General features: G+C 47.6%; 1 protein-coding gene and 1 long non-coding RNA gene across 18 annotated transcripts in view; one reads left to right on the top strand and one right to left on the bottom strand.

The window, feature by feature from the left end:
* Window positions 1-7,070, bottom strand: part of LOC307209649 — a 110,830-nt gene extending 103,760 nt beyond the window's left edge. The window contains exons 1-2 of the long non-coding RNA XR_013835694.1: window positions 6,992-7,070; window positions 6,398-6,734 (exon numbers count right to left, since the gene is read on the bottom strand). This is a non-coding gene — a long non-coding RNA (uncharacterized lncRNA). The remainder of the gene's footprint in view (window positions 1-6,397; window positions 6,735-6,991) is intronic.
* ABLIM3 (actin binding LIM protein family member 3) overlaps window positions 1-15,812 on the top strand; it is a 144,677-nt gene that overhangs the window by 122,081 nt on the left and 6,784 nt on the right. For 5 of the 17 annotated variants that reach the window (XM_079964809.1, XM_079964816.1, XM_079964811.1 and 2 more), the window contains 8 exons: window positions 632-730; window positions 2,609-2,659; window positions 7,615-7,749; window positions 8,924-8,988; window positions 9,931-10,078; window positions 13,041-13,070; window positions 13,960-14,018; window positions 15,669-15,737. In XM_079964809.1, coding sequence (XP_079820935.1) covers window positions 632-730; window positions 2,609-2,659; window positions 7,615-7,749; window positions 8,924-8,988; window positions 9,931-10,078; window positions 13,041-13,070; window positions 13,960-14,018; window positions 15,669-15,737 — 656 coding nt within the window. The remainder of the gene's footprint in view (window positions 1-631; window positions 731-2,608; window positions 2,660-7,614; window positions 7,750-8,923; window positions 8,989-9,930; window positions 10,079-13,040; window positions 13,071-13,959; window positions 14,019-15,668; window positions 15,738-15,812) is intronic. The other 12 variants (XM_079964823.1, XM_079964814.1, XM_079964810.1 and 9 more) reach the window with 6 other exon arrangements.

The raw sequence follows: 15,812 nt of genomic DNA, 5'->3' as shown, positions 1-15,812 counted from the left end.
GTGGGAAGCAACGGATGCGCCAGGATTCATAGGCACACAGACAGAGGTGCTAAGGAGTTCTTCAGCATGAACACAACTGGCACTGGGTTTTGACATGTTGCACTTAGGAAAAAGAGCAGAGCAGAGAAGGAAAAAACGCAGAGAAAAGCATGTCTAGCAGAACTGGCTTATTCTGGGTCTCCTGTAGCATATTCCCCCACCCACCCACCCACCAGAACCTCAGCCTCTGCCAAAATGAATTAAGTTGTACAACCGTCACTGAGCCTGCACCTCTGGCACCAGCTAGCGCTGCCGGGTAAATCCTAGCATGGAATTTTGGGTACTACTGGAATAGGTTTAGAACTGCCACTGATGACATGCACCTGTGGGATTTTCCTCTGGCTCCTCTTCATCGGTGGACCCAGCACCCCTCCCCTCACCATGGCGTGTAGGAGTCTTCATGACCACCTCCCACCCCACCCCTCCATCATTCATGCATCCCCATCATTGGTTCACAGGTGGCTTGCTACTCTTCTAACATGGCTGCTTCTAACACCGATTCTCCTCTGCCTCTCTCTCTGTGTCTCTCTCTCTGTCTCTCTCTTTTTCTTTCTTTCTTTCTCCGCTGCTCCCTCCAATCTGCTCTTTCAAGGAACAGAGAGCGGGCGCAGCTCCCCCTACTATAGCCAGTTAGATGTGAGGTCTTCTACACCAACCTCATACCAAGCTCCTAAGCATTTCCACATTCCAGGTAGGCTCTGGAGGCCTCTGGCCAGCCTGTGAAGGAGCGCTGTATCTTTTTTGGTTTTGGTTTTATTTTTGCATGCATGCACGCACGCATGCATGCGCCAAGTGTGCATACTGCATGAGTAGTGCTACTGCCAGCCTAGAGTCAGCTAGCAACAGCAAGAGACATCCGCATGTCAGAGGCCATCCATAAACAAGACCTGCAGCCTCAACCCCCACCTCCCCCCAAGTTTGTTTGCACCCTCCCCGTGCAGCTTCCTCCCGCCTCTGCAAAGAAGAGATCCTCATGCCCCTCTCGTTCCATTCTCTTCCCTCAAGGACCACAAGGCAGAGCTTGTCTGTCAGCTAGGAGCTCTTCTGCACCCATCCTTGACAGATAATTTATCTTATACTCCTCCTGCTCCCCTCAGGGCCCGCTGCACCCTTCCCCCAGATTTAACTGGGCTTGCCAGATGGCTGCTCCCCTCCAGCAGAGACTCCGGGGGCCACCAGGTAAGGGCCACTGCCGCGCCCCTCCTGCAGGGAGGGTGGGAAGGAGGGCAACACCTGCCCCTTTTCAGTACGCAAGTAGTTACACGTGTGCCCTCCCCACCTGCCCGACAGCGCAGCCTGTCATCAGCTTTGCTCGCAAAGGGAATCTAGAATCATTAGTTCACTCCAAGCACGTGAGGCCGACACCTGTCCAAACACCTGGCAGCAGTGGAAGCCCTCGGCCTAGATTGAACTAGGGCAAGTCAAACCAGGGTGCCTTTTTGACAAGCACACACCCTCCTACCTGAAGCCATTTCCAAGATTTTGATCTCAAGTCGTTCAAACAAGCCAAGAAAAGAAACTCAGGGGCCTTAGGATGAATCTGTTAGGGGCAGGATGAAAACAAGTGACAGAATGCATGCCTGGTGGCTTGTTTTATTTTTTTTCCTCCCCTCAATTAGCTGTGTGTTGAAATCCAAATTTTACTTGGCAGCTGATCCTGGCAGTGCCCATGTTTAGCAGAGTAGGAGGAGACACTTGCGGATTTTCATGAGGGGCCCTTGAACTCACAGTACGAGAGAAGAAGGATGAAGTAGACCTGGAGTCCCACAGCTTAAGGCCTTGACTGCCTTGGCTATTGGAAGGAAAAGGGTCCATTTCACCTAGAACAGCCTGGAGGTTCTGGAATTTTCCCTGTCACATTTTCTTTCTGTCATTACCACCACCGGAAACGGTGTTCCGACGACGAGCGCCCCAGTAGATCTGGCTGACGTCTTTTATGGATGGCCCTTTGCCCAGCCCATCAGTAAGCCTTTGTGCTGGTAGGGTAGTTCCTGTTCCCAGCTTGCTTTGCTTCTCTTGCTCTCTCATTTTAAGAGACCCTGGCAGACATGTTTTGCTCTTGGGCAACGATGGGATGAGGGTTACAGCCCTGTCTCTAAGGAACCAACTTACAGATCATCCGGTGCCACTGGCAGACGAGAAAGACGTGGCCATGAGCACCACCCAAATTAGGACTTCCCTTCCCCTGAACGAAGGCAAGCCATCAACTGTGCCAGAAGGAGAAATGTCTGCCTGACCCTGCATGCTTTTAATGGTGAGCATGCTCCCAGCATGATCTCATGGACGCATTCTCTGTCGTATGGCTGTCTGTAGCACACATCACCCCGAGTAGGATGGATTCCTTCTTCCCCCATCAAACCAGCTCCCAACCTATCTCAGCTTTGCAGCTGCTTAAAATAAGGCCGTGAGGAGAAAAACACTGAATGGAGTAAGCAGGCAGTTGGATTGTGGGTGGGGACCTTACCCACAAATTGTGGTGGCTCTTGTGATTCTGAAACATTCCCGCACTGGCTCCTACTCTCCTTTTCTGTCTCTTTCTTTCCTTTATTATCTTTCTTTTTGCCTCCAGCTGCTGCAGAGAGTAACATCTACCGGAAACCCCCCATCTATAAAAGACACGGTACAGTTTGGGCATGGCTTTGACACATATTTGGATACACATAATAACAAAGTCCAGTTCTGCTTTCGCAACAGTGCTGCACATTGAGTGTGGAGTGACGCTGTGAGCTTTGCAAAAGTTATATACCAAGTTGGCGTTTACCAAGTGCCAGACCTGGACACAATGGGGGAAAGAATGCAAGTCTGAGTATCTCTGACTTCTGAAAAGGAAACCGCAACAAAACTTACATTGGGGCACGTTCTAGGTCAGGGACCTTCAGACGTTGTCCTAGGAATATAAAAATGTCAAGATCAAAATCTGCCTGGGTCTCCTCAGCCATAAGGAACTCAAAGTAGAAATGGGCTATTTAGCTCACAAGGGGCTGTCAATCTAAAGTGCCACACAAGGGAGACATCAAGGGCAAGGATGAAAATGGAAGGCAGGGGTGAAAGGGAGAGGAAAGTGTGGTTGTTGCATATGATGCGTTTTGACCTAGTAATAGCTGGGTACGGAGTTGTACCAGAGGCTTCATAAGAAAAGGTGGCCTTTGAGGAGGGATCTGGTGGAAGGAAGAGAGGTGGTATCATGGTCAAAGGAGAATGGGTGGAGTTTTTTGAGGGAAAAGAGGCATTTGGGAAGTGGTTTAACTGGACTTCTGAAAGTCACAGGCAAGAAGGTATCAGGATATAAGTGAAGAAGGGGTCAAGGTCACAGACGGCTTTGAATGCAAGGATGAGGAGCTTGTGTGGGGTCCAGGAATGCACAGGAAGCCAATGTGATATTTAAGAAGGGGAGTGTCATGGTGAGAGAAGTAAATGATATTGGCAGCTAACTGCTGGAGACCAGGAGTGGCTAGCATGGTGGGGCAATATGATGAGTTGCCTCCTTGACACCAGCATCACTGCTGCTTCCCAGGATGCATCAGGGCAGGGGTGAGGTTGGGGCCATCTAGGCACACCCGCAGGAGCTGGCTGCACTCCATGCTGACCCCAGCCTTGCTGCTGACCTGCCCCACCATGGAAAGCAAGAGTGACAGCTCCACACCACCATACCAGATGCTCCTGGAGGGGACTGACATGAGACAATCAAAGCCCAAAGGTCAAACTGAGAGAAGATCAGGGCATAATGTAGATTTTTTTTTTTAATTTATTTTTTTTGCTAAGAGAGCAGAAAGGAAGAAGAGCTGTCTTTTTGCAAAGTCATAGAGAAACAATATGGTTTTGCAATGAACTTAAATACGGGGGCAAATGAATGAATGAGAAGAGCAGAAGATAAAGCCAAGGTCTGGTGCCTGTCCCCAGGGTGAGTGGCCATACTGTCACTAGATAAGGAGACTGTACAAGGTGAGGAAGGCTAGAGAGGAAACGTCTAGCCTCGTACATGAGACGGCCATGAAGCATCCTAGCAGGAATATCACTTGGAGGTGTGGGACTGGAGGCTAGATGTTCTGCACCCACAGGGCCTGGGAAACTACAGAAACAATGTCCCTCCAGACTTCTTCTGAGTCAAAGCTCTTGGGAGCCATGGAAGATGGAGGAGCGCCCTCTGCTGGGCAGGTCCCATCAGTGAAGAGGATGAGGGGCTTGCTCTGCACTCACCGATCTGCTTTTATTGCTTTAGAAGGGTCTTGTGGCTTTCCCCTTGAATGTGGTAACCGAGTGTCTCCTCTCTTTCCTTCCCCCTTTCCCCCTTCCGCTGTCTGCCTAACACCCTGCCCTGCTGGCTGCCTGCTCCCCACTGCATTGTAAGTACCTCCCTTTGCCTCTCTTCTTGGTACCAACAACCTCACCATGCCTTGCTCCTGAGAAGCCCTCTGACTTCCTCCAGCAAGCCTTGGATATTTTAAAGCTTAAGGGGGGGAAACTGCCCTTCTATTAGGACATAAAATAGCTTTCTCTGAAGATATATATATATAAATACATTTGTGGACTTAATGCATGATCACGTAATGCAGATTACTTATCCCTAAGTGCTCTATAAAAATCCTCTTGTATGCACTGTCTGAAGTTCTGCTTGTTCTAATGTACATTTAAGGGCATATTTTCAAAGCAAAATCGCTCAAAACCAGTTATCTCCTTAACACACTTTATTTATTCTTGAGAGTATCAAACCAAGAATGAGAGTTGCTCTGTGATAATTAAAACAGAAATAAAAGGGACGCGGGTGGCGCTGTGGGTTAAACCACTGAGCCTAGGGCTTGCTGATAAGAAGTTCGGCGGTTCAAATCCCCATCATGGGGTGAGCTCCCATTGTTCGGTCCCTGCTCCTGCCAACCTAACAGTTTGAAAGCATGTCAAAAGTGCAAGTAGATAAATAGGTACAAAAAAAAGCAGAAATAAAAAAGTGAGTGTGTGTGATAAAGAACATAAGAAAAACCCAACTAAATCAGGCCAAAGGGTAACCTAATTCACCACCTTGCTGTTGCAGTGGCCAACCAACCTGTGGGATCTGGTCTTTATTAGGATGGATTGCTATTCTGGATTAATTCTGGATTAAATCATATGTGGGGGGTTGGGGAAATGTCTGTGTTTCATTTTTAAAGAAAGCTGATATTAGTATAAACTTCTGTTGGCGCAAGAAGGAGCTTGTCTCCCAGGGTTAATTGCAGCTGGGATAGCAGGGTGGCACAAATAATTTTCATCTGTTTTGGCCCGTAGATACAAGTTTGTGGAGACTGGAAACGTGGATATAGGGAGGATCTGAGGCTTGTATGAGGATGAGTTGCTAAGTACAGGCTGCATAAGGCAGCTATTCTGTATGATAACAACCCGTCAACCCAAAGCAAATCACACCCTAATTCTCTTTCACTGTTCCTTCCTGTGGCTCTTTTCTGGTGGCCGAGCTACATGGGAAGCTGTTCATGCCATTAGCAGTTGTGTGGATGGCTTTTTCTTTTTCTTGTAAATGGAGGTTTTACTACGATCAGATGGCATATAAATTTTGTTAAATAAATAAAATACAGTGATAAAATTAATGACTGTAAATTGCTTTGAGTCATGTGAAATAGTAGTAGTAGTAGTAGTAGTGGTAGTGGGCAGGGAGGCAGAGGGTTGATGTGGATTAGGATTTTTGTGGGGGTTAGGGGACTTTAGTCTTTCCGTCATCGATGGTCCTGATCAGAGATCTCCACTTGATATTTTCATTTACAGAAAAGCTTCCATGGGAATAAACGGGAGCTTCCTGTCCAATGCAAAGAGCAGACATGAGGGAACTAATTCAGATCAGGACTCTCATGTCTCCCAAGGTCCCAAAATAGATCAGCCTCTGCATTTGCTTTTTACATTTTTGAAAGCCGTCCATAGAGTTTCATGCGACTGGCACCTTGTCTTGTTTGGTCCTAAGACTGAGCCAGTTTGGGCCATGCCCAGTGTCTCACTTTTGGTGTGATCATTGCTGTGTCAGGGTGCTTGCTAATTCAGGGGGGTGTCTCCCACCCTCCTCCACTTGCCTGACCTCTTTCCCCTTCCTCCCATTGCTCTTCCTTTCCCTGCTCTCATCCAGCTACCTCCCGCCCCAGTGCTGCACTTATCTATGAAGCTTGTGCCACTTGCTTTCTGCTTCCCTTCTTGACAAACACAACCTTCTCCAACCTGGTGTCCCCTCCCCTTCAGCCCCCATCAGCCCCCAACTAGCATGGTCAGTGGTCGGGGATGATGGGAGTTGTAGTCCAACAGCATCTGCAAGGCACCAGGTTGGGGAAAGCTCACATAAAGGATGAGAAAGTAAGCAGCAGTCGGTTCGTTGATCCTGCTAGCTCACTGTTGTCTACAGTACTGGCCAGTAAAGCAGCTCTCCGTGGTTTCAGAGTGGAGTCTCTCCAAGCTCTACCTGGAGATACCTGGGATGGAACCTGGGAACTTCTGCATGCAAAGCATGCACCCTGCCCCTCTGAGCCACACAGCCCTTCCGGAATCTAGAGAGTGAACTGTGCTAGTAACCAACATGGAGCTGCGTTGTGCTCCAGCTTGGAAACTTCTGCCATGGAGGCAATTCCAGGCCTGGCTTTAAACAGACACGGGAGTCTCCTGACTGAAGCAATAGGGATGGGGTGCAATTACCAGGTGCCACATGTTTGTTGACCGAGGATAAGTGCTACCTTATCCATTGTGGTGTAGTGGTTAAGAGCTGTAGACTCGTAATCTGGGGAACTGGGTTCGCTTCTCCGCTCCTCCACATGCAGCTGCTGGGTGACCTTGGGCCAGTCACACTTCTTGAAGTCTTTCAGCCCCACTCACCTCACAGAGTGTTAGTTGTGGGGAAGGAAGGGAAAGGAGAATGTTAGCCGCTTTGAGACTCCTTTGGGTAGTGATAAAGCGGGATATCAAATCCAAACTCTTCTTCTTCTTCTTCTACCTGCCTCACAGGGTTGTTGTGAGGATGAAATGTAAGTGGGAGGAGGAGAGCCAGATACACCAACTTGAGCTCCTTGGAAAACATATAAATAAATAAAATACTGGCAAGTGGAAAATAGCAGAATTGCATTGCTCTGTTGCTCTGCATTTGCCTAAGCTCTATAGAGAAGTAGCCAAAAGTTTGCTATCTGGAGATTTGGAAGAAAAGTTTGAATTAGGCATGATAGCAGCAGGACCGTTCATTTAAACCTGGGTTTGTTCTGATCTTGCTTGAAGCATTTTTTAAGTGCAAAAGCAATGGAGGGAGGGGGCCCATGGCTTCCCTCCCACAAAGCCTCTCTCCTGATGTCTCTTCTCACTCACCCACTCACCCTGGCACCAGCTTCAGCACCAGCGAGGGGCTATGGTGAAATGAGCAGTGGGTACACAGAGCAGGCATGTCTCCCTTCCCCCTTGTTCCTCTCTCACCTTAAAAACAAAGCCCTTGTTTTTATATAAGGTAGGAGCTGTCCTGGAACGATGCATATGCCTCTGCTGCCCTTGCGTGTCATTGCTGCCAAACCCTTCTGAAGAGCTCCCCTTTTCCTTCCAGTCTTTCACACGTGCTCTCTGTCGCTTTTGCAGATACCCTATCTGCAGCCACAAAAAGCAAAACCAGTGAGGATATTGCCCAGAGCTCCAAATATAGCCCAGCCTACTCTCCAGATCCATATTACCACTCCGAAACAGAATACTGGACCTTTCAAGGCTCACCTAAAGGTAACATTCTCCACACCAGGTCACCAAAAGCTCCAGGAATGTGTGTGTGTGTAATCCTACATGCAGTGGCCATGCTGAAATGGAGAGGAAAGTGCCAAAATATCCAACTGCAGAGAAGGACAGGGCTCTTGTACCTTTTAAGCATGGTCTGCAACAGGGATGGGGAACAGTAGCCCTGCAGATATTGCTGGCCTGCAACTCCCATCATCCCAAGACCATGCTGCCTTGGGCTGAGTCCAGCAATATCTAGAATAGAATCATAGAATCATAGAATCATAGAGTTGGAAGAGACCACAAGGGCCATCGAGTCCAACCCCCTGCCAAGCAGGAAACACCATCAGAGCACTCCTGACATATGGTTGTCAAGCCTCTGCTTAAAGACCTCCAAAGAAGGAGACTCCACCACACTCCTTGGCAGCAAATTCCACTGTCGAACAGCTCTTACTGTCAGGAAGTTCTTCCTAATGTTTAGGTGGAATCTTCTTTCTTGTAGTTTGGAACCATTGCTCTGTGTCCGCTTCTCTGGAGCAGCAGAAAACAACCTTTCTCCCTCCTCTATGTGACATCCTTTTATATATTTGAACATGGCTATCATATCACCCCTTAACCTCCTCTTCTCCAGGCTAAACATGCCCAGCTCCTTTAGCCATTCCTCATAAGGCATCATTTCCAGGCCTTTGACCATTTTGGTTGCCCTCCTCTGGACACGTTCCAGTTTGTCAGTGTCCTTCTTGAACTGTGGTGCCCAGAACTGGACACAGTACTCCAGGTGAGGTCTGACCAGAGCAGAATACAGTGGCACTATTACTTCCCTAATCTAGAGGTTCCCCATCCTCAGTCTAGAATATCAAGGTGGGCAGAAAGCTACACCAGCTGAAATTCCCTCTTCTGCAAAGCTCTTAAAGTTACAGAAGCCCTGTCTGCCTTTGTGGCTGCTCACCTTCCATGAACCGGAAGCTCTGGCCCTTCCCAGCTATAATGCCTGAAAAGAATATGCTACTGTCTGTCCGAAGCTTCATGCCAGAAGGAGCACAGGCCCCTTTGGGTTACAGAAATGCACGTCCAACATTGGCCCCAACCCTAGCAAAGTCCCCAGATTCATGGCTGCTGTCTTAACCTGATGCCATGCAAGTGATTTCTTTGAACTGACTGCCCTGCCGCCACTTCTTTGTAGCACCACGAGTTCGGAGGTTCTCATCAGGAGGAGAAGAAGATGGGTTTGATCGAGGGATGCATAAGGTGAGTGCTCATCTTCACAGCCTTTGCCCATTTTATGCTGAACTTAGGGACGCTGCTGCGGCCCAGCTTCCACAGGCTCTCTTCCTCCTTGGGTTGGTAGCAGCGCCTTCAGGGTTCCTCACTGTGCCAGCCTCTGCTGTGCTCACGGCCTCATAAGAGGAGGTCGGCTGCTGAGGACTTTGACTATATCTTCAGATGCTGCTCCATTCTGTGCAGTGGGGTAGTCCAGTGCTGATAGCTTCACTGGGAAACAGTTGAAATCTCTGAGTTCATGTCAACAGTGATAATGCCTCTGCACCTTTTCATTATGTTTCATTGGATTTTTACTCTTTTAGGTCATTTTATTATGCTAATCTCTCTTTTTCTGTATAATTTTTCATTAAGTTTTTCTATTTTCTATTTTAAAATATTCATTTAAACAACCTTAAATCAATGACTTCTCTTCTCTTTCCGTGGTTCAGTTTACATACCACAAATCCCTGCATATTTTACATAAGCTAAACCATTCAGTATTCCATTATCACAACCACCAAAACTTGTCTACACTGTATCTTAATTCTGCCAGTGTCTTCAAATGTACACAATTTTCACCCATATATTCAACAAACATTTTCCAATCTTCTTTAAACGCATGTGGCTAATCTCAGTGCTACTTAATCATACAAGGGAAAATAATATGTGTGTGTTTGAAATTGTTTATATCTCCCCTTTCAGGATATAAATCCTATCAAGGTGGCTTACAAGTAATATTCTGTTACATATTTTTAAAACACAATAAGCAATATTAAAGTGTTGACACACACTAGGGTCCTTCCCACAGGGCTGTTCATGGTAGAACATGGGGTGGTGGGGTTGCCCAGCAGGATCCGGCCCTGATGTGGTTTTTGCCTCCTTCCCTCCCTCTCCTATCATATCCATCTTCTTAATGTTTTGCGGTGATAGCTCCAGACTGGCATTGGCAGATTGATACTTAAGGAAGAAATGAAGGCCCGATCCAATTCCTACGCTGACCCCTGGACTCCTCCTCGCAGCTCAGCAGGCAGTAGAGAAGCTCTTCACACGGCCGGCTACGAAAGCTCCTTAAATGGCTGTAAGCAATCGGGGAAATTTCACCTACCCCCTGCCTGCCAGCAGATGGTTGGCTTCAAGGAAGGGAGAGGTGCAGAAGGCTTGTCTTTTCACAGGCCGTGCATTGCTATTGTGTGAGGGAGATTCTCGCTGGGGGTGGGCAGGTATCACAGACATGGCAGAATGATCCCAGTGCAGGGGAAATTCAGATCAGATGCTGAGTCTGTGGATTTAGAACCAGCCGACTGAGCTCTTCTAGTGAATTAAATTGGCTGGTTTTGCTATGAATATACTGGTTCCAGCCTGATATTGTTTTCTTGATGCAACATTCATAGTTGGGGACCGTGAGACTGAGGGAGGTTAGAACGGCAGTGAAAATGGAGACATTAATAACGGCCGGTCAGGTTCACATACCGAGAATGAACCTGGGTGATTCAAAGCTACCTCATCACACACACAGCACTAGCCTTTAGCTCACAGTCCTGTTTCTGGGTCTCACACTGCATTCTCAACACGACCATTCCTGCCTGATCCAACTATTCCCCTGGCTTTTGACAGAGCAGAGAAGAGAAAGAGCCAGATGCATTTGAGTCAGTCAGTCGGCCTAAGACAGAAGTGTGCATAAGATTGATCAGGATCTGCTAGTAGATCACTGGGTGCTTTGCAGTAGGATTTCTGATTCCCAATTATTTTAGCAATTGCAAGCAGCTAAGCAGTTTAGAATCCCTGATCTGTAATATTTCAGACGTAAATGTGTGCTTGAATATGCAAACCGCGTCTGGGCTCCTGGGGTACAGCAGGCAATTGGCTCCACCCCCTCGAGTCACCATTTTTACCCCAATTTTTGCACCATTTTACACTGGCTCCGCCTACCCTGCACCTGCCCTGGCTAGTGATCTTTGTGGTTCTAATAGCAAACAGAGCACATCTCTATGTCTGGGCGAAGGGAGATCAAAATCTCTCTTCATTCATCTCATCAGTGAGTTGGTGTTTGGAGAGATTACTTGTCATTTCCCCCATTTGTTTGTTGTGTGTCAAGCATATTGTACCAAACTGGGGTGATTAAAATTTCAGGGATCAAGAATAATGGTCAATGTGCTGCCCTCTAGTGCTCGAGTTCACAGAGAAATCTTCGACAATAAAATCATGTTCACGGGAATCATGCATTCCACGATGCCAGAGTTTATTTGGCAAACTATATATAAGCCTTTATCTATGTCTGCATTCCCAGGGTTAACTTGCACACCTTCTCGGACACGTACGCTCTCACGCTATTGCTTTCCCTGGGGCACCCTACCAGCCGGAGCCTGAAGGAATATTTCATTAATCTTTGATGAACTTCCACATTATCCCACCTCCCTTTCTCCTTCCCCGCCCCCCCCCCTCCTGCCAAAGGAGTGTGGGTGAGGGGCAAAAATGTGCTCCTGCAATTGCATCAGCTGGCCACTAGATGGGGCCATCAACAGCTCACAGCAGCTAGTCATTCTGGGTTGTTGCTTTTAGTTACTAAAAAGTCCAAACTAGATATGGCACATAGTCATGTTTACCTTTCCAGCTTCTCTTTTTTTAAAAAAAACAGCCTCAGAAGGAATTAATTTTAAGCAGAGAAATTTGGGTTGGGGAGGAAGAGAAGCTAGTAAAATTCAGCATTATTATTATTTTTTGCTCGAAATTGGCCCCTCCTCAGCTGTTTTTCTTCTGGGAGGGAGGGCATTTTGTGTAGCAAAATGGCTGTAGGGGAAAGCATTAAACAGCACCCACGTGTCTCCTTCCCCCCTTGCATCACTTACTTCTCCACAGTCAAGTGTCCTAGTATAAGACTAAATGGAGAAAAAGTCAGCATTGTCATTAAGGGCTTGGAGCCAAGCTACATGTTACACTTAATGCATAGTGTGCAGCTACATCTCTGGATTTCCTCTATTTGGTTGCAAATACAGGGGGTCCAATTGTTGTCTAGATAACAGTGTGTTGAGATGGAGGAAGGTACAGTGGTACCTTGGGTTAAGAACTTAATTTGTTCCCGAGGTCCGTTCTTAACCTGAAACTGTTCTTAACCTGAAGCACCACTTTAGCTAATGGGGCCTCCTGCTGTCGCCGCACTGCCGGAGCACGATTTCTGTTCTCATCCTGAAGCAAAGTTCTTAACCTGAGGTACTATTTCTGGGTTAGCAGAGTCTGTAACCTGAAGCGTCTGTAACCTGAAGCATCTGTAACCCAAGGTACAACTGTAAATCTTCTGCTACAATTGGGGTGAAAATCCCACCTCCCTGCAGTTGGGAGGCTTAAATTTAAAAATTTCCATTGGGTTTAATGGGAACTTTTCCCTAAGGGCTGGATTCAAATGAGGTGATGTGCTAGCACGAACTAGCAAAATATATCCCACTAGCACAGTAGAACTTCCCCTCCCCCCCCCACGCACCCCATAATAAGCTCTGGAGATATCTTAAGAACTCCCCAGGGGGAGGAGAGGGGAAATATTTACATCAGTCAAGCTGACATTGATTTTTCCCCCCTAAGTCTCCTAGCCATGCAGGGCGATCTTCAATGCCACACACACCTGTAACTGATTAAAAATAATAATAATCCACAGTCATAGCTGCACACTACACATTGATGTAATATGTAGTTTGGCTCTTAGAAAACACACCAGTAATGAAGCTTGACAAGAACTTTATTTCCACCAAGTACAACGAAGTCCAGTGCCACCTAGTGATGATACCATAGAATGACACTGTCCACATAATGTGAACCAAGCAATACCTGAAGATAGCTAGCAGTCATTTTCACAATTGCAACGATATTCCCTTGCCACACGCACCGCAGTTGTCTCAATGTGCCACGTTGTTCACAGCCGTCTTTATCTGTGTACAGAATCATATGGGCTTTGAATGTGTGATTCAGCCTGTGGGGTGTGTTCAAGCTTGCACTGCTGTGAAACATACTCTGTGTGCATGCCTGACTTGTTGCTTTGTCTTCCTCCACAGCACCCCGTTCACATTACCTGGCTGACAGTGGTACGTTTCGCTCTGCCTCCTGCCTCTTTCACTTTGTGTTCTTTCATCCACTTCTGACAAGGAGGACTTTTTAGAACCAAAGCAGTTTCTTCCTTTCAGGACTATAGAATCTAGGTGGGAGGGAGATAGAAATGAGGTTCTACTCTCTGTTGTGCTAGTGAAGTGCAGTAGGCCCTTAGTTAAGCCTGGGGTTGTGCTCCTCTATCAATGTCAGGCTTACCATAAATAGATTGGTAATCTCAATGAGGAGGGACTGAGAGACAGGACTGGTCCTGCTGTTGGACAGGGTGAGGTGGCCAAGCCCAGCAGGCAGATTTTATAATGCCATTAAAGGGAGATTGTCCATTTTTTCAGTTTATTTGTCATAGAGCTGTAGAGCTGAAAGGCACCCAAAGCCCAACCCTTTGCAATGCAAGAATAACAGAGACTCATTTCTTACGTTCGCAGAGAGCCCTAAGTTACTGCCTCAAACATGTCTCTAGTGGAATGCCTTCTGCCACTCCTCAAGATGCAACTCCTTGAGGGACAGTGGAGTAGAGTGGTTAGGGTGTTGACAAGGCTTGGGGAGGTGTATCCCTACTCAGCCAGGAACATCGCTGGGGGTCCTTCGGCCAGTTGCTATATCTCAGCTTAATCTACCTCACAGGGTTGTTGCGAGGATAAAATGGGAGGTAGAGAACCAGGCACACCACCCTGAGTTCCTTGGAGGAAGACAAGATAATAATGTCAATAGCAGTCGTGTTACTCGTGTGTAAAGAATTAAAACTTTCCTGTTCTTCCTACTACAATTAATTTTCTGCCATGCCTGTGCGCTAGAGACTGTTCCTTTTCCTAGGCAATGGGGAAGCCTGCGTCTTCTGACTTTTGCAAAACCTGTTCTCTGTTTCAGATCCCCTCATTTCAAAATCTGCCTCTCTTCCTGCCTACAGAAGGAATGGGCTGCACAGGGTAAGAGGGCCTCTGCTGACTCTCAGCCTTTGGTTGACCCTTTGGGAAAAGGAAGTCCAAGGACCTCTGGAGCCCTCTTCAATCCTGGGCTCAGACTTTCCAGTGCTGGGTTCAAAAGTAGGGACTGCTTCCTTCCTCTTGGAGCCCACACATTCCCCTCATGCCAAGAGGGCTCACAGGGGCTCCGAGGCAGTTGCTAAGAAGCAGCTGCTGCAGAGATTCCCCCAGGAAGAGATGAGCAGATTGGATTCTCAGTGGGAGCTCAGGGGTGGAGAAAGCCACAGCGCCTCCTGAAAATGCAGGCGTGATCCACAGGAATTTTTTCTGGGGATTGGGAGTAGCAAAGTCAAGCGCTGAAAGGCTAGTTTCTCACAAAAGAATGAAAAGAACGGTGCTTGCACAAGTCTCTCAGGTTCCACAAATGCTAGGAACTCAGGGGAGGGATTCAATGCAGCGCTAAGAAGATTGTTCCATCTGGCAGGCTGAAATGCTTGTGCCATGGAGGAAACAACCTCCCCTCTCTTGCTCCCCCCCCCCAATGTGCTGTTCTGGGGGCTCCTCCGACCCATTTAGAGCCAATGTGTGGGGAGGAGAGGGGGGGGAGTCCCACTGTACTTCCACTAGCCAGTCCCATTTGTTGTATCTGGCACTACCCCCACCCTTGCCTACCTCACAGGATTTTTGTGAGGACAAAATGGGATAACCCCATGTACGCTGCCTTTAACTCTCTGGAAGCAGAATGGCATGCAAGTCTAGTAAAAAAGTAAACAGAAGTACTTTCGCCCTGGCAGAATGATAGCACAATGATTCTCAGATCGCTTGCCACAGGAGTCTTATTAGTAGTGGGTTGGGATACTGTTGGCATAAGGATGTTTCCCTTAAAAATGGAGGAGGAGGCTGTGCTCTTGGCCTTTAGGGTACACCACTCAGTTGTTCCCTATAATTCACTGATTAATCTCTCCTCTGTCCCGCCTCACACATATACAGTGGTACCTCTGGTTGTGAACAGGATCCATTCTGGAGCCCTGTTCGCAACATGAGCAGAATGCAACCCGCATCTGCGTGTGCGCTGGTCGTGATTTGCTGCTTCTGCGTATGCGCGTGATGTCATTTTGAGCACCTGCGCATACGTGAGCGGCAAAACCTGGAAGAAACCCATTCCATTACTTCCGGGTCGCCGCGGGACACAACCTGAAAATGTGCAACCTGAAGCAACATAACATGAGGTATGACTGTATTGGCAAAGAGTTTAAAAACTCCTCCATTAAGCAGCTAAGGAAGTAACTATAAAAGAGCAGAGTGGGTTTTAATGGGATTGGCCATATCAGGATGGGCCATAGAATCGTAGAATTGTAAGTGTTGGAAGTTGGAAGTGACCACGATGCAATGCAGGAAGCTTTTGCCCAACGTGGGGCTTGAACCCACAACCTAGAGATTAAGAACCTCATGTTGTACTATCAGAAGCTCTATCATGGGAACCTGTGCCTTCTAGATGTTGCTGGATTACAACTCCCATCATCCCTGACCATCAGCCATGCTGACTGGGACTGATGGGAGTTGGAGTCCAACAACATCTGGAGGGCCACAGGTTCCCCACTCCTGGCCCACATGCTGACCACTCTTTTCTCCGTATTGTTGTTTCCTCTGCAGCCTCCCAGCGCTGAACTCTTCCATTACGACAGCACGAATGCCGTTAACTGGGGGATGCGAGGTGAGTGTGTTCTGTTTGAGAACAGAAGCTTTGGTGGAGCCCAGTGTGTGCACTCCTAAATCCTGTAACAGCACTCCTAAACC

Source organism: Podarcis cretensis (genome assembly GCF_951804945.1).
Source record: "Podarcis cretensis genome assembly, chromosome: 2".
Taxonomy (NCBI): Eukaryota; Metazoa; Chordata; class Lepidosauria; order Squamata; family Lacertidae; genus Podarcis; species Podarcis cretensis.
The sequence above is the reverse complement of the archived record's forward strand: the minus strand, read 5'-3'. Positions and strand labels throughout refer to the sequence as shown.